Genomic DNA, 18,761 nt, shown 5'->3' on the forward strand with positions numbered 1-18,761 from the left:
CTTTCCTTTCTCTTGAAATTCGTGAAATTAGCACACCCTAGGTTCTTCTTGAGGGCTGGTAATGGGAAAAGTACTTTTCAACCACCCAGGATTAAACAATTCTCTCTCTCTCTCTCTCTCCACCTCCCCTCTCCTCTCTCACTCCCTCCTCTCCTTTCACTCACACACTGCCTCACACACCGCCTCCCTGCTCCGGCATGTCTAGGTTCCAAATTTGCATCCCAAGGCGGAGGTAGGAGTAGCCTGAAGTGTGGGCTTTGAACTACTCCAAGCATCTCTCTGGCTAAAAGGAAGAAGTGATTGAGAAATCCCTCCCCAGACTGGTGCTTCCCCGCCCCCAGCACCCCCCCCCCGCTCGAGTCCGCGACTGTCCCCTAGCACTCCGCCCTCACTGCCCTCTCCCCTATATCTCTAAACCCAGTCTGAGCACCAAAGTCCCCGCCCCCTCTCACTGCCAAGAGCCGTTCTTAACCTTTTTTGGGCCGGGGACCTACAAAATGCTCTGGACTCTCTCCGGATGGGGACAGAGAGGTTGGGGGAAGAAAACAGCTTGACAGCTTTGTGAAACTTTCAAAAAACTGATCTGAAATGCACCCCGAACTTCCAGATTAAGAACCTCATCTCGAAAACTCTTGACTTAGGACAATCAGATCGAAAGTGGAGCTCAGATGCCACATCTGGTTCCCACGGGGAAACTGTAGGAAGGAGAAGACGGTCCGGCACTGGGCCACTTTCACTTGTAAGAAACCAAATGAAGGGGAGAGACAGGGACAGAAATTCATAAAGGGGGAAAGAGAAGAGGAAGAGAGCTGTTATAAAGACAAGGCGACAGAAGGGAGGAAAGAGAAAAGGGACAAGAGAAATAGGGGAAACAGGGACACAATGGGAGGGGAGGCGACAGCACAGTGGGAGAACCCGCACAGAGCGCGGCGCACAGAGGCGAGGGCGAGGAAGCGAGAAAGAGCAGAGGGAGGAGAAAGGAGAGGGGTCTAGAGGCAGAAACTGGGAGCGCTGGGAGACGGAGAGAACTTTCTCTGCTCTCCCTCCCCAGCGTAGGGAGTCTCAGAAAAGCCGATCTGCACGAGGTGGCGGGGAGCGCGAGCGGCTGGCCCCCGAGCTCCGGGCGCCTCTGACCTCCGCCTCCTGCAGCCCGCGGCCAGCTGCGAGACTCGCACGGGCAGCCGAGGAGGGGACTCCGTCTAGAAGGAGGCGGTCCCCACTCGCTTCGCTTTCTCCTCCCCTCTCCTCCCAGAGGCGGGCACCCGGGGTATTTGAGCGGCGGAGGACCCGCGGCCCCCCCGCCTCCGCCCCCCCAGCCCCCCATTCAAGAAGCCGCTCCGCTATCCCGGGCAGCACAGGGCGCCCGGCGCGCCTCGGAGCGCACGTTCCGCGCCTTCTCCTGCCGGTTCCCTGGACATTATGCGGCCGAGCAGCCGAGCCCCAGTCCTCCTCCTCCTCCTCCGGCTCCTCCTGCGGCCCGAGCGGCTCAGCTCTCGGCAGGCGGCGGCGTTGCTCAGCCGAGCGCAGACGGGACCCTCGCGGCCAGACCTCAGCGACTCCTAAAGTCAAAAGTTGGCGGCGGACGCCAGGCTCCGCGCGCTCACCGCGGCCGCTGCCTCGCGTCGCCGCCACAGCCAAGCCGGGCAGGAGGGAGGGGGGGTGGGAGCCACGGGGGAGGGGTGGGGAGCATCATGCAGTTTGTATCCTGGGCCACACTGCTAACGTTCCTGGTGCGGGACCTGGCCGAGATGGGGAGCGCAGACGCCGCGGCCGCCGTGCGCAAGGACAGGCTGCACCCGAGGCAAGGTAATGAGGCTCCGGCGACCGCGACCCCTCCGCCCCAATCACCACCTCCCCAGCCGCCGCGTCCGACAGCAGGCACCCCGCAGTGGAGGCCTCTCCTTTTCCTAGAAAGAATTATCTACGGCTTTACAACCTCTCCCTTTTTTAGGTCATTTCCAGCCAATTTCTAGAGAGAGCCGCTGTAGAACAAACTTAGTCTCCTCCAGCCCTCTTCGCTTGTGGTTTGATCTTTCCCCTTTCCCACCTCCGTGCCGCAAACTATAGTTACTTAGTAACTGGGGGTAGCAGATAGTGGCATGTTTTATTTGATTCAGGGTATTTGTCAGAATCTGAAATTATCTTACGTATTTTTGACTTTGTTCATTGCTTCCGAATGGTGTATCCTCAGAGTCCAGCCTAGTTCTTGGCCGTTCCTGGCACATAGTAGGTGCTCAGTAAATATCTGCATTGGCTGAGCGTGTAGGCATTGACTCAAATGGGCAAAATAACTGTTGGAAAATAACCAAGAACAAAACCCTCTTCATTTTAAATTAAAACTTGGGGGGAATTGGTTTGCAGAAAATGGAACTATTGGTTCATGTGTCTCTGCTTTTCCCTGCAGTGAAATTATTAGAGACCCTGAGAGAATACGAAATCGCGTCTCCCATCCGAGTGAACGCTCTCGGAGAACCCTTTTCCACGAACGTGCACTTCAAAAGAAGGCGACGGAGCATTAATGCTGCCTCCGACCCCTGGCCTGCCTTCGCTTCCTCCTCTACCTCTTCCCAGGAGCATTACCGCCTCTCTGCCTTCGGCCAGCAATTTCTATTTAATCTCACTGCCCATGCTGGATTTATCGCTCCAACGTTCACTGTCACTCTCCTTGGGACGCCCGGAGAGAATGAGACAAAGTTTTATTCCGAGGAGGAAACGGAGCTCAAGCATTGCTTTTACAAAGGCCATGTCAATACCAAGTCCGAGCACACGGCGGTCATCAACCTCTGCTCAGGAATGGTGAGTTGGTGCGCGCCACCCCCCTCCCTTCCCTCCTCTTCACCCGTTTCTGGAAGGCTTAATTAATTGCTCTCTAGCCTAAGACCCTCACTGTGCCGAATTTCTACTTTGGCTTTAAATATCCGCTAGCAACTCGTCTGCATCCTGAGATTTGGGTGACAAGCCCAGTCCGTGTGCTTACACTGGAGAGGGTCACACGCAGCCGCCCCCAGGGGATTCGGTATGTTTTGGAGCTTTCTAGAGTCCGAATTCAGGCTCCCCAGCGCTTTTCCCAACGCTAGTAGGCGGCTTGGAAGTCGGTTTCCAAATTCCGAGAGTTGTCCTTTCTTGCAGCAAACCCTGCTGCCCAGAAGCGGAGCAGCTGAGCGTAGGGAGGACCCAACTCCTTATTGGAGCGTCTTGAGTCAGGGGTGTGGGCTGAGGATCCCCCGCCTCGGGTATGGGGAGTTCCTTCTCCGTGTCGTGGAGGGCGGTGCGTAATCTAGAGTCCCGGCGATTTTTCTGGGCCTTTTTTCACGCGCCAGGAACCCTGAGGCAGAACAGGATTGACAGGGAACAGGTCCGTCCCAGGAACGGAAGGGTGGGCCGAGAGCTCCGGGGGCGGGGAAGAGGGCGGAGCCTGCCTCCGATGCTTTGAATTTGGATAGAAACTGGGAGTGGGGGTGTGGCGCAGTCCGACTCTGCACCCTGCTGGCGGGGTGGCCCCAAGAAACAGAAATAGTGGGGGAGAGCCTGGAGAAGCTGCCCGTATGAGATTTCGGTACTTCTGGGTTTTCTGCCAGCATATGGGGTTCCAGAGAATCGAAAGACAGAGCTTACAAAGCCTGTTTCCCTGGAGAGGGCGGGCTAGTAGGCGCAGGCTGGCCACCTCCCTGTACTGCAAAATACGCACGTAGCAGGTTTTCCGAGCGGGTACCTCGACCCTCTCCTGACCTTCCCCTCCCCATTTGCTCTCCAGTTGGCCCCACATGGCAACAGCTTTTTATCCGCCCCCCCCCCAAACATTTGAAGACCTGCTGTAAAGTTCTGGCCAGAGGGAAAGAGGTCCTTGACTTTCCCAAACGATGTGCGTTGCTACCACGCGCGTGTGACGCAGAAACTTTCCCGGGTCAGGTTCTCCCAGCGCAACGCGCTGTGCGCACTGCGCCCCGGTGATGCGTTTACTTTTCCCCTGAGGACCCACATTCCCTGTTACCTTCTCTAAGAGGGAGCACGGATACTTACCTGGGGCACTCGGTTGCCCCTTCTGAGCGCTGTTGGATTCAGTGTCCCGGGCTAGATGTCGCATCCATCTCCACCGTCCTACGGAAGGGTGGGAAGAGTCTGGTGGGGAGCCAGGCAACCTTGAAGACTGGTATGGGGAAGGTTTTAGCCTGCTGGGATACAGGCATGGGGATGAGACCCTCCAGCCCCCAGCAAAGCCCCGGGAGCTGCGGCTCGCCGTTGAGCTTGTTTGGGGTAGGCGGAGACGGCAGTTTGACGCACGGGGGGGTAAGGGGGTGCTGTAGTGAGTCATCGCTGCCCCAAGACCTAGGGCCAAAGCGCAGGAATCTTTAAATTCTTCAAAAGGTTACGGCCAGGGTGGGCTTAGGTTAGGCATTAGAACCCAGGTCACCAGAGCACCCCTAGAAACTAAGATTGTAAACCCCAATTCCAGAACTTTACGGATGGGGCAGGGACTGTACGTAAAGTTTGTAAACAACCTTTACTCCTCCTCCCTCCCCGCCTCCACAGCCCGCTGAATGGCCCTGGCAGTTGTATAAATACTTTGCTGGCAGGACCTTGATTTCATTTGGCAATTTTAGGTGGTAACTCGCCCATGGGTATGCAATTGGTAACTCTTTTGGGGGGCTGAGGGACTTAAGAATGATTGTATAGACCGTGAAAACCCCTTTCATATTGCATTAAATTTCTAATCTGCCTTTTCTGGTAGAGAACGGTCCAGAATACATCTTAAAGATAAGTGCACTGTGTGTTTCTGTCTTCAGCGATTAATCTAGCTCCAATCTCATCTAGCTCATCCCTTTGTCTTCCTTCTGGAATTTGTCTTTCTTCCCAGGACTTCCCACTACCATTTCTATACCAGTAATATCATGAGTTTCTAGTAGCCCACCTAGGAAATCTTTCACTCTTTAGAGTGAATCTAAAAGTGCCAATCTACACAACACACACACACACACACACACACACACACACACACACACACACACCACCAGTTATCATTTTCCCCGAATTCGATCTTAGATGTGTATCTCACCGGGTCTGAACAAGCCCTGCCCTACTTCTAGACCTTTTTACTTCTCTGCTTCTCTCCCATTTAGCGTTGTTTTCTAAGAAATATTTCCATCTGGCTTCTCCTCCTTCACGCTTTCCTCTCTAATCCCTGCCCAGGATGGCCTGGTGCAAGATGACGTTACTCCCCCGTTCACTCACCTCACCTCGTAGCTCCCCACTGCTTAAAGAACAACTACCAATTCCTTCCTCAGACAGTTCAGACCATTTATGATGTGCCCTCTCACTCCTTGCACATCCGCACGCCACACTCTTCTCTTAGGCTTTCCCTCCACTAGTTCTGTGTATCAGTCAACCTGCTTTTGCTCCCTTCTCTGAATTTCCCTCCCACCCCAGTCCTACCTTACTGCCTTTGGGCTTTTGGGTTTACTTGGTCATCTCCCCCAGTATCACAGGCTCCAGTCCTACCCCTCTTTTAAAGTGTAACTTACACACCTTCTTCCCCAGGACATCTTGTCCTTCACAGACACTTGTATCTTTCTTATGATGCTTCGTATGCTCTCCCTTGTATTACAGTTCTTGGTACTCACGATCTAACCCTTTCCTTGGCAGCAGGGTCAGCATCAGCACATTTATCTCCCATGTTGGAGCCTTGTGTATTATATTTAGTACCTGTGTTGGGATAAATGGACACTGTAGCCAGGAAAAGATGACTCTTAGAGCAGACATTCATCAAACATCAAAGGTGCCTTCTGTGAATCGACAACGAAATTAACTTGACATCGTACAGATAACATTTATTGGACTCTTATGCAAAGCACTTTCTGTGTGCGTTATCTCACCCCATCCCAACCCTCAAAACAACCCATTTTACAGATGAGGAAGGACTCTGAGGTTTAGAGAGTCAGAGGCTTGCTCCAGGCATCCTAACTAGTAAGTGGCAGAGTTGGAGTTCCCACCCTGTCTTTCTGACCCACGGTCCTAACCCCCCCCAGAGACTGGATCTGTGTTCCTAAAGAGACTTTTGAAGTTCTTTATTGAAAAGGTACTGGATTAATGTCAGGATACCTGGGTTCTAGATTCAGTATTGGCACCATTCAGCAGCTGCTTCTGTATCACGGAAGAGGGACTTTGGACAAGTCACTTCCTCCCTCTGGGCCTTAGTTTCCCCCTTTTAGTAATGAAAGGTGCCAGATCACCACCAGAGGAGCTCCCAGTTTCTTTCCCAATGGTTATGGCCTCTCTCTGGTAGATTGCACATGCAGTAAGCTACTGCTCTGTGCTCCGAGAACACCCGAGTTGTATATTTAAAACAGAGAGAGGTGCCCAGAGCAGTCCTCCCTTTAAGCCGACGGCTCATGAATCATGCAAAAGGCTTTCGTAAGAATACAGATTCTAGACCTCACCCCTGGAAATTCCAGATCTGCAAGTATGGGGTAATGCCACAAATCCCTTTTTTTTTTCCAAGTCCCCAGGCAATTTTGAAGTTTAGATAGGTTTGGAAACCCCAGTGTCTTGGCCTCTTGCTTCCCAAACTTTATTGAGCCTCAGGATACCTTGGACGGCTCATTGCTTGGCTCCCGGGCCCTACCCCCAGAGATGGGGATTCAGTAGACCAGATTTAGGGTGGAGCATGATTATTTGAATTTCTAACAAACTCCTAACTGTTGCCAGTACTACCCCTGCCATTCAAGGACTGTCACTTTCATTGTGTCTCGGGGAAGGTAAAAGGGCCCTGGGTTATTTTCTTTCTGTTGTTGTTTTTGTTTTGTTTTTTGTTTTTTAACAATACCATTGAAGAGCTTGATTTCTTCCTTTCAAGACTTCCCACTATAAGGCATGGACAACTTTTTAATGCTCTTGGAGATATGGTTTGGGTGGCTCAACCTTGAGGCATAGTTTACCATCTCGTGGGTGTGTGGGAAGGGGAGAAAGAGCTACCCATTTCAGGGTGCTTACACACATTCTGTCCTGGTGGTTAGAGGCTAACACAGCAACACAGAAAGTCACTAAGGTGTTCTAATCCCTTACAAAGTGTCAATTTGCTAAGCACTTTCCACGCATTATCTCATTTAGTCTGCACCATAAGCCTTTACAATAAGTCCTTTTGTCCCCAGTTGACAAATAAGGAAGCCAAAGCTCAGAGCAGTTAAGGACCTTGCCCAAGGTGGGCAGGTAAGTGCCCAGATTGGGATTGGAACCTAGGGCAGTCGGATTCCAAGCCTTGTACCATTTCACTCCCTATTGCAAAGGGAAAGGGTGTGCAGAAACTCACCTGCCAGTGTCACTGGTGGGACCACCTGGAGTGCCTGCGGTGGGTCTCTGCTTTCTGAATTTGAATTAATGATAAGGCTTCCATGAGTCAGCTTTTCCCTCTGGAGCTCACACTCATCCCTGCATTTCCAGGCTATCTTCACACACAGAAACACTCTCTCAGAACAGCCTGTATAAGTGAGTATGACTAGAATTGGGGCACTATCAAGGATTTCTTAGAGACAGATTTGCATAGCAGGTGCCATAACCTAGAGTCAGCTCAAGGAGAAGGTACCGTCCTGGGGAATGCAAATAAACCGCTTTCCCAAACAGGTGGTCAGCGAGTTCAGTGTTCAGCAGCCCTCACGGGGAAGGGCTTGCAGGAAATGCCACCCTCACTCCTAGGCAACGTTCCATTTTTCCCCCTCCCTGTGGTTGAGCTCTGTTAAACCAACCTCTCATCTCTCTTCATCGGCAGCTGGGCACTTTCCGGTCCCATGATGGGGATTATTTTATTGAACCACTACTGTCCATTGACGAGCAAGAAGATGAAGACGAACAGAACAAACCGCACATCGTCTATCGGCACAGCACCCTGCACAGAGAGCCCTCAACGGGAAGGCGTGCGTGTGACACCCCAGGTATTTCCTTCCTGCTCTGACAATACTACAAACACGTAACTCTTCCACGGGCTGCAAAGTGCTACCGTTTACATTGTCGTTTACTCAGGCTTCAAGCGAGGTAGGTACTTCCTGTGGCACAGATGTGGAAGCTACAGAGAGGTTTAGTAACTTGTCCCAGGTTGCACAGCTACGAACCAACAAAGCCTCGATATGAGCTCATCTTGCTCCAGGCTCACGGTGGGCAAAGCTGCATCTTGTTGAATTTGCTGATTGTTAGGATTCGGCTTTAATAGTCTCTTCAGGCTCTCACAACCGTATCTTCAGTCAGCAATGGCTTATGTTCCCTGCGTGTCTTGGTGTTTTCTGTTCATTTGGGATTTTTTTTTTTAACCAGGTAGGATTACGACAAAGTGAAATAGTCTCATAAACGGAACTCAGCAGAATCTCTTTGTGTTCCTTGGGGTTTTTCCTAACCACATCAGTTATCAGTTTTAGTTGTTGTTCTAGGCTTCAGGAAATAGCGGAATACAAGTGTGGATTGCGCTGTCAGGTTCTGTCAAATGCGTCTGTGTCCACCCCTGGCTTTCCTTCCATGCTGGACACATTCCTTGAGGCTTTGTGCTAACACGTCTGGCCATTGTCAGAGCTGTGTCATTCTGGGCCCCTCGGAAAGCTTATGTTTGTGTATGTTTCTCAGTCTACGGCCTTGAGGCAACCTTCCACTGTCTTTGAAGCCTGGTTACTTTCTCTTTGATGACAGCTTGTCCCTAAAAAATTGTCCCTCAGTTTGGTCCTGTTTTAAGATGTTTGCTAGAATGCTCTTTTTTAATTCTAAAATAAGAATTTCTAAAACTTTGTCCTTTTCTTTATTCTTCACATTTAGAAGTTGCTTCTCCAAATTAAATAACTTTTCAGGGTCTTTCTGGCATCTCCAAACAAGACCCGAATTCCAAACCAGCAGAGGGTTTCCTAAAATGCTTCCCAAATGATCGCTTGTTTCGTCTCACATCTGTATCAGGTCCTTTCTCTGACAGACTGTGGTGTCCTATCCCCTCCTGGAATTCTTTCTGAATAAGAGAAGATAACATTGGATGCTTATAACCCAGAATAGCCGGGCCATAGGGTGTAGCATTGTAGCCCATCTAGTGCCATGTTCCTCCTCCCAGAGCTGAACGGAATATAATTGAAATACCATGTCAGCTAGACTCACGAACAAGCCAAGGGGTGAGCTGGGCAGGGGGAGGGCTGAGGGAGCTAGGTGTACTCAGAAACCACAGTCCCAGTAGCTGGCATGGTGCCAAGACTGCCAGCTACCACACAGTGTAATGGCAAGATCTGTATCCCATTTTTTTGGCCCGTGCTGGTGAGAACATTGTCCTTTCCTTCTTGACTTCCCAAATCTGAATTAGCAAATGCTTCTTTTATGTATGTGGATTAACCTGTATATAGCGTATGATAGAAAGGAAATGTGTGATTGCTCCCTTTCTGTCTTATTAATATATATTCAGAAGGTACTCAGGTAAGTAGTATGTTCATTGATCAATTTATTGAGCAACACCACTTTGTGACAGCCTTCTGCCCTAAAGTGGCAGCAAACCAACATTGAAAAAACAAACAAACAAACAAACAAAAACAGGTCCTTCTCTATACTGGCAATGTGCAGAGCCCTTTACCTACACGACTGTAGTGAATCCTTACCACAACCCTGGGAGGCAGGTACCATTCTTACCCCCCATCATACCTGGCAGGCGAGCAGAGATGAAGCACCTTGCCTCAGACCTCCCAGTTACTCCATGATGACAGCCGGTGTTTGTCTAATCCCACGACCCACTTTCTCTGTGCAGGTGTGATGTGTATGTGTGAGTGCGTTGGGTGTGACAGAGAGAGAGAGAGAGATGTCTTACTTAGTGCTCTCATTCAAAAAGTCCTTAAAGTTCATTTTTTAAAACTTAGTTACCTAAGTCAATCGACATTTGATTTTCTGGGCCAGAGGACGAGTCATTGTCAAGTCCTGTTGAACACACAAAGGAGGACTGTGGAAAGGTGAAGTTGGAGGACGACAGAAGATGCTTTAATTTTTCAAAAAAAGTTATTTGGGTTCATCCTTCTTGGCATTGGGGCCTTTCTGTGCCACCATCAAAAATCACTCGTGCCAACTCTCAGTTTTCTTTCGGGTGTGTACTTGCCCGTGACCAGTCTGGTTGCCCTTCACCCTATGGGATGGGTCAGGAGCCCAGCGGTCTTGATCAGCTCTTGCAAGGGTCGCTGCTGGACTCTGCACTCTGGTTTCTCTTTTCCAGCTGCTTCTGTACCCCTTCTTTGAATAGTATGTTCAGTATAGTTGAATAGTATGTTCATTGATCAATGTATCGAGCAACACCACTTTTATAAGCCACTTCCTGCTGGTCCTTCACAGTGCATTTCCAGATGAAACCCCAAGTTCTGTCTCACAGACACTCTCTGTTTGACCCTGAATTTTGCACAAGAGGATTTAGTTGTTCTTATCAGCGAGATAGACAAGCTTCCTGTTAGGTGAGAGAGAGAAAGGCCAACAGGTGCAGGAGGCTCAGAACAGTTGGAAAGAGCTTTGGGATATGGCAAAATTCACCAGCAGCCATTACAGGGACGGACCAGCAGGTCACGGAATCATCCAAAACCAGGTAGCCTGTGCACAGGGAGTGAAAGTAGGTGGGGGGTGGGGGGGGCACTGCAGGGTCCCTCTGACCAGAGCAGAAAATATCCTCTACGAATATTAATCTAGTCAGCTTTAGGGATTTCGCCCTAGAGCAGTGGTTGGTAGCCAAGGGTAAACTTTAGAAGTATCCTGGGAGCCTCATACAAACACTGGTTCTTTAAGCACACACACACACACACACACACACACACACACACACACCCTCTATCTCAGGCTAGTGAGAGGAAGCAAGAATTGGTGCATTTACTGAGTGTCCCATGTGATCCAGAAGTTCAGCTAAATGTGAGCCTCTCTGCTAATAATCACTGCCCATGACCTGTCACTTGCCTTGCCATGGACTTGGCATTCTTCATCGCTGTTTTCTATGGCTTATGGGCTGACAGAAGATTTTCTGGAGGAAACTAGTAGTTAGCTCTAGGCCAACAGGCTTATTCTGTACAGATGAGCAAACTATAGTTCTGGGACATTAGGTTACTTATTTCCAGGAGTGACCAGCTGAATATTCAACACCAGCCCGTCAGAGTTTAAGATCACCCTATCCTAGGAGCACGGCCCCACAAGTCCACTGCTGAGCTGGGTTGGTTGCTAGATAATGGGATCCCGCCCCGCACCAGGCACTGTGGCTGTTAGCGCTCTTGCCTTTTGATAGATGGAGTCCTGCTCATTTCTGACTCTTGATGTATGTCTCGTTCTCAAAAGCAGATTCTGAGATAACTTATATTAAAATGACAGGTGCACAAGGAGTCTTATGTAATGAAAATTGTGTGGGTTTAGAAGGGAGGCAACAATTTAATTTATTCGTTCATATATGCATTTTCAGCCATGGTGTATTTCCGAACTCCTCTGTGCTATGAGGATAAAACCAGGAACTTTCTTTATTCCCGTCAGCTATGTGACCTCAAGCACATTTAGAGCATAAAGTAAGAATAACACATGCCTTTCAAGGGTGTAGTTACAACTAAATGAGTATGAAATAATGAAAGCTCCCAGGACAGTGTTTAGCAGATGGTAGACAATCAGTGAATGGGAGATTAAAAAGAAGAGTCATGAAAATAGAAATTGAAACAACACAGCCAGTGAAAGGAAAATTCAATGCCAAAACCGAAAGCTCATCGGGTCTCCTCTGCTTAACTTAGAGCTTCTTGGTAACCAGATCATAAAGGGCTTATGGGACTTGTACAACAAGGTCACCCTGCCAGCAAGTTATGGGGCCGAGAGTCCCCTCCTCTTTGTTTATTTTTTCTGTACCTAATGTAGCATTTAAAAAAAATTCATTTCTTGGAAGTTTCTCTTGGCCCAGGGGCTGCGTTTCTCTTTTGCCACCGTTGGTTGTGTCTGGGTGTGTGCGTTTGGGCCAGCTGAGTGGATCTGCATTTATTTGTGATTTTCATCCTGTTTGTAAGTTTTTCAGGATTCAGGATGGGGGTGGAGCATCTCCTTCTCCCTCCACCTCCCCCACATGCCCTTCTTACTCCTCTGTCCCCTACAGATCGGGTCCTCAGCAGAGCTCATTGAGCTGCCTGGGGGGGGGGGGGGGGCGGGCAGGTGCCAGGCGTAGGGGAGTCATTCAGGAAAGTTTTTTGCTTTTATAAGCCACTTCCTGCTGGCCCTTCACAGTGCATTTCCAGATGAAACCCCAAGTTCTGTCTCACAGACACTCTCTGTTTGACCCTGAATTTTGCACAAGAGGATTTAGTTGTTCTTATCAGCGAGATAGACAAGCTTCCTGTTAGGTGAGAGAGAGAAAGGCCAACAGAAGGCTGTTTTGTTTGGGCTGAAAAGGCAGTGTTTTTCCATTACTAGAATGCTTCTCTAGCCCTCCCATCTCAACAAGCGCTGCTGGTTTTTTGTTTTATTTAAGTCGTTTAAGAGTCGATGCCACTCCTAAGGAAATAGTTGGACAATTGCATGAAGACATTTGTGTGAGAATACTCAGTAGGGTGGTATTTATTATAGCAAAAGGCTGGAAGCAACCCAAGTGTCCCTCAGTAGGAAGAGAGACCAGTAATTTATGAGGGATACGTTGGGTGGATTCCTATGCAGCCATCAAAAATGATCATAGAGATTTACGTCAACACTGACATATATGTGTCCCTCAAGCAGACAAGCAGGTCATGAACAAGTGTACATGGTATGATCTCATTTTTTAAAAATGATAGCTATGTGGTGGTACACATGTGTTTAAAGAAAAAATAGGAAGCAGTATGTACAGAAATATTAAAAAAGGATGATTTCTGGTCCACAGGAACATAGGCAACATTTATCTTTTTATTTTATGTTCTTATAGTTTTGCCACAATTCTATAATTGTTCTATAATCAGAAAATACAGTTAAAAAGAAGTGGGGCTGCTGGAATACAGTGACTTTGTAGCCCCATGGCAGTTGTGACCAGGGACCAGCAGCCAAGCCATGAGCCCATGCTTTTTTTTTTTTTTTTTTAATTTTTTTGGAATGAGACAGTCACCGTAACCAGACAGAGAGGAATCCTGCTTTGTATCTGCTTCTTTGGGACAGTGGGGCTGGGCACAGCTGAGGCTCCATCTCAATCCTGCTCAGTTGCCTTGTGTATGATGCACTGACCCTTGGATTACCTTGGTTAGTCTCCATTAGGCATTAGGCCCTGGAGATTCTCTCTGTGAGAATGTATTATCACTTGTTTGGACTGCCAAGGGTGTGACTGCCATGAAGGCTGGAAAAGACAAGATGATAATTAAAGACATTCTTTGCTGGGTCTTCTGTGCATCATGAGTCACTGTGCTGCACACTTTCCATACGTTATCATTTATAATCTGCTCAACAATGCTATAGGGTACGTATTATTACCCTTATTTTACATTTGAGAAAATTACAGCTCAGAGAGGCTGAACAACTTATCCAAAGTCACACAGCTAGTAGGAAGTGTGGCTGACACTTCAACTGGGATCTGATTCCTGTGTGCTGCCCTGTGGCCTGACTCAATGGAGAACACAAATGCGAGCCACCATCTAGAAAATCCTTCTCCCTTGAGTTTTCATGATGTCTTTGACTTCGATTTAATGGAGTCCCTTGAAGCTATCAACAATAGGTCTCATTTGTCCAGCATGCATTGGGAGGCAGGCACTGTTCCAAGGGCTTTACATGGATTGTATATTTTAATGTTTACCTCAACCTACATTTTGCCATCTGCAGAGAAGTCCATCAAGTTGGCTTGCCCAAGGACACAAACGTCGATGACATCCCAATTTCCACAGCCTTTTTGTCCTGGTCTACTCAGAGGGTTTGTTTGCTCTGGACTTTGTTGATCCGTTTGCTTTCAGCTATGGATTGTTCTCACGGGCAGGATTTCTCGTGTGCCTGCGGACAGTTTGATTGAATTGGAGGAGGGCTGCCTGGTGCCTGGAATTCCCACCAAGACTCTAATGACTCGCTGAGGCCTGGCGTCTCCCCAGGCCTCCGTTGAAGAGTATACTTGTTACACATTAACCTCTGGGATCCCGTTAATAATTTAGCATAGATTAGCTGATTAGATTAGCGGCCGATAGTTGGGCCCAAATGGAGTGAGAGACAGAGCGAAGGACAGATGGGGGGAGGGGGGAGCGCGGTTAATAAACCATTCTGGGGTGGCTGGAGGGTTCCAGGCTGTGCCAGAAGCTTTAGCTGACCTCATGGTCCTGCCTGGGCCCAAGCAGGTCAGTGGTTGTTGGCTAATTAGTTACTTCTGTGAGAAGCCAGCCTGCCTACACCTTCCCACACACACACTTTCTGGATCTTCACATCCTTTCCCGTAGCGGTTCAGCCTGTGAGCAGAACAGGCAGCCCTGAAGGATCCACGTGCTGGGCCCTGTAGAAGCCCGTGGTGGGTTCTTCTGTTTACTCCCGCAAGAGCTCTGCAGGAGGACGGCGCTTCCGTTCTGCCCATTTACAAATAAGAAAGCTCAACTGGGAAAGGTGAATGAATATGTCCATGGTGTGTTGGGGAAACAGCCAGCCCTCAAACCCAGTGTTGACTGGAATCTTTAAAGATAGTTTCCACCATTTGGGATTTCTTGTTTTGGCTTCACATCCTGTCACCGACCCCTGTTTGTTCCTCATCAGTCTTTATACCTTTTTTTCTCTTTTTTTAAGTTCTTCAGTGACTGTATCTAATAAATAGTCAACATAGGCAGCTCCAAGGAGATTACTGTTTTGAGTAACTGAATTCTTGAGCCTGTTTCCTCAGCTTTATCTTCTTTGTGGCATTTATGTAAAAATATGCCTTTTTTTTAAAACCTCAGCATTAGTAGTGCAATACTACAGCAAAAAAAAGGAGAGTAGAAAAGAAATTTCTAATACAGGAACTGTTGTTTGTTTGTTTTTTTAATCTGTGCTCATTTATGTGCTTAACTTTTTTTCGTGTCTTTAAAAATGCATGTTATGAAGACCGTTTTTAAGCACACATACATATGTAGAGGCAACAGTAAGATGAACCCCCATAAAGAGACCATCTACACTAATGGTAGCAAAGACTTTTCCATGTTTGCTTTTTTATTTTTTCTTTTTGCCAGAGTATTTGGAAGTAAACGCAGGTATTATGACATTCCTGTCTAAATATTCCCATATACATCTCTGAAAAACAAGGATATTTTCTTATGTAACCGTAATGCAAATATACCATGCTGAGCAAAATCAGCAGTAATTGCTCCATCTAACCCACACAGTACCTATGTTAAAATTTTCCTGATTGTCCCTGCAACAGTAAAGTCCATTTGTTTAGATTGTGATCAAAACATGATCCACATGGTGCTTGGCTGTTCTCTCTCTAATTTTTTTTTAAGATTTTATTTATTTATTTGACAGACAGAGATCACAAGTAGGCAGAGGCAGGCAGAGGGGGGAAGCAGGGTCCCCAAGCAGAGAGCTCGATGCGGGGCTCGATCCCAAGACCCTGGGATCATGACCTGAGCTGAAGACAGAGGCTTAACCCACTGAGCCACCTAGGCGCCCCACTCTCTAATTTTTTTTTAAGATTTTATTTATTTATTTAACAGAGAGAGAGAGTGTGTGCACGGGGAGAGGGAGAAGCAGACTCCCTGGTGATCAGGGAGCCCGATGTGGGGCTCGATCCCAGGATCCCAGCACCCCAGGACCCCAGGATCATGACCTGAGCCATGACCTGAGCCAAAGGCAGACGCTTAACTGACTGAGCCATCTCGGCGCCCCAGCTGTTCTGTCTCTTAAATAACTTCTCACTTGGCGGCCAGTGTCGTGCTTGTTAAATCGCTGTCTTCCTTCCAGTTTGGGTCTGCTCCCTGCGGTCTTTTTTCCCCCTTTCCACTCCTTTTACTGGTTGATTCATCTTTATCATTGTAAGGTCAGGCCACCTCTGTGGCCATCTGGAAGAGCAGGATCAGGCCTAAACCCAGAGCAGGTACCAAGAACAAAGCAACCGGGAATGAGCCACGTATCAGAATCTTTTCATTGAGCCCAAAAAAGAGTGGTTAGGTTGTTTTTTGACCTTTTATCTGGAGTACCTTGATAAACCTCTTTCTTCCTTTGTTTTTTTGTTGTTTTTTTTTAACCTACCCATAGAAAGATTGTCAGTGTACAGTATTTACTAAGACCGCTTTATCGACCATTCAAGGATTTCACTCACTTGTGTTTTGAAGCCCCTGAGAGTCCATTTGCAATTGGGAATTGTAACGTGGCAAGTTAGGTTTGGGCCTGGAATTAGGAGGACTCCCTGACGGGTGACGAGCTTTCCTTCCTCCTCCCTGGAGCACTTTCGGTAAAGCTTCTGGATTCAGAGATACCATGAGGGCTCCCTGCTTTCCTCTGAGCCCCAAATCAGGGCCTTTCTGGGGTCACTTGTCATCAGTCCTGGTTGTTCCTGTCACTTTGCGAGAAGGAGCAACACGAAGCCAGGGGCAGATGTTGGTAAAATGCTTTCTTATGTGTTGATCCCTGTTCCTCATGGGACATTAGAATCAGAGCAGCGTCTTGAAAATGCAGGTGGCCTGTGGTGTGTGGAGAAAGTTCACACGGATGGGTTTGGCCTCAGAAATTCTCTGTGATAATTATTTTTTTTTTCACAAAACTTTTCACTTGCTATTACTATTTTCTAGTGTTTTCTTTCCATTTCTCTATTGGGTATAAGTTATATGCAGCAGCAGTCTTTCTTCCTGATACACAGTTCTGCAAGTTTTGGTAAATACTTACGGTCATGTGACTGTCACCACGGTTCAGACAGAGATTCATTCCTGGTGTCCTTAGTAGTCTACCACCTGCTTTCTGTCTCTGCGGTTTGGGCTTTTCCAGAAGGCCATGTAAGTAGAATCATCCAGTCTAGTGCACTGAAGGATCATCCACTGTGTGGCCTTTGTCGGCAGTCTATCTTTTATTTATTTCTGAGTAGTGCCCCACTGTATGGGTAGACAGCAGTTTGTTTCTCCATTACCCAGTTGAGGGACAAAGTTTTTGGCAGCTGCAGTGAAGCCACTATAACCATTTGCTATGGATTTGTGGGTGAACAGGAGTTTGTTTGTTTTCATTGGGTAAATACCCAGAAGCGAGATTGCTAATTTATACAGTAAGCGTATGTTTAATTTTATAAGAAATCGTCCATCTCCTTTTCAGAGTGGCCGTACTACTTTGCAGTGCTGCTAGCGGGATATGAATACAAGTTTCACTTGGTATTGCCAGTCTTTGGTGTGCTTTTGTTTTTTTTAACTTTTTGCCACTCTAGCGGGTGTGTGGTGCTATATCATTTGGATTTCCTAATGACCAATGATGGGAGCATCTCTTCATATGCTTGTTTGCCATCCATGTATCTTTGTGAAGTGTCTCAGCAATTCTTTTACCCATTAAAAAACATTGGAATGTTTATTTTCTCATTATTGAAGTTGGAGAGCACTTTATATATTAAGGATATGAGCCCTTTATCAGATATTTGGTTTGCCAATATTTTGCCAGTATTTTCTCTGAGTCTGTGGTTTGTCTTTTCATTCTGTTAATTTGCACACACTTCTTTCATACGTGGCTTCTATACTCTATTGCATGTATTTTGTGTACTGTGGATGTCCTGCTGTCCCAGGATGGCATTGCAGGAGATAGGAAGAATTCCAGTGCAGAGTTTGTCTGAGATACAGGTGCAGAGAGATGGGTTAGGAGAGGCTTATTTAGAACTCTTTATTCAGAGCCATTTTCTGTGCCAAAAGAAAGGGATGCTGCTGCTGTGTTTATTGCTGGTTGGTATTTAGAAACACAACTTGCAATTTCAAGCCAGCGTGCTCTACGGTGGGAATGTGTTTTCTTGGCTCATGGGTGAAAAGAGTTACAGAGGGAGCCTTGGATACATCAGAGCAACTGTTTTTTGGCACATGTGTGTGCGCAGGGAGAGAAGGCCAAAGGGCAGCGAGAGAGACGTAGACATAGAAGAAGTTAGTGGTGTGAGTTTCAGCCCCGTATGACCACACGCTCCTGGGGAACATGAAATGGGACACATGACTCCATTAGTCCAAAGTTCCTGTTCTGTGCTTTGGGGGCAATATAAGGCTTTTCCAGAGATAACTGATTGTATGCTCTGTTTTTTTTCTCTTCGAAGCCACTGTCCTTATTCTCACATCTGTGCTATTCCATGGTAACACGTTAGATTAGAGAGATGGATGTCCACAGTGGATAGTGAAGGTGCCCCCCCCACACACACACACAAAGCTCCCTTCCCATTACTGAAAGTCAGCTGCCACCCACCTCTTTCCTGTGGGTCTCTCTCTGCTGTGGGGTTATTCTGTCTCCTTCTACCCTCCCACGCTGCCCACTGTTTGGATATTTCTCTAATACCCTCTTTAAGAGCGGCAATGACCAAGAGAGGTAGGCTTGACCGGTTTTGAATCTTAGGACCTCCTTTTTCGGCACTGTTCAGTTTCATCTTGTGAAAGACAAGAGCTCACAAAATTTTAATACTGGAAGGAACTTTAGAGAGAACTTCTTTTCCAGTCCCTCTTTTTATGGATCAGAGGACCAAGGCTGAGCATTTTCAAAGGGATTCATCATCTCAGTGCCAGGGTGAAGGAAGAAGTGGGCCCTGAATGCAGACAGACCCCTTACTTCCCCATCCTGTGCGCTTCCCAAGCTGCGAATCAAGGAGAGGACTCTCCGCAGAAGCCGTGATGGTGTTCCCAAGTGCGATCGCATGAGTTGTGGCGGTG

General features: G+C 47.8%; 1 protein-coding gene across 1 annotated transcript in view; it reads left to right on the forward strand.

The window, feature by feature from the left end:
• The first annotated feature begins 1,262 nt into the window (after window positions 1-1,262).
• ADAMTS9 (ADAM metallopeptidase with thrombospondin type 1 motif 9) overlaps window positions 1,263-18,761 on the forward strand; it is a 163,929-nt gene continuing 146,430 nt past the window's right edge. The window contains exons 1-3 of the mRNA XM_080809055.1: window positions 1,263-1,806; window positions 2,405-2,796; window positions 7,760-7,922. Of these exons, the coding sequence (XP_080665181.1) occupies window positions 1,692-1,806; window positions 2,405-2,796; window positions 7,760-7,922 (670 nt within the window). The 5' untranslated portion in view covers window positions 1,263-1,691. The remainder of the gene's footprint in view (window positions 1,807-2,404; window positions 2,797-7,759; window positions 7,923-18,761) is intronic.

The sequence above is a fragment of the Martes martes genome, assembly GCF_963455335.1.
Source record: "Martes martes genome assembly, chromosome: 1".
NCBI classification, from domain to species: domain Eukaryota; kingdom Metazoa; phylum Chordata; class Mammalia; order Carnivora; family Mustelidae; genus Martes; species Martes martes.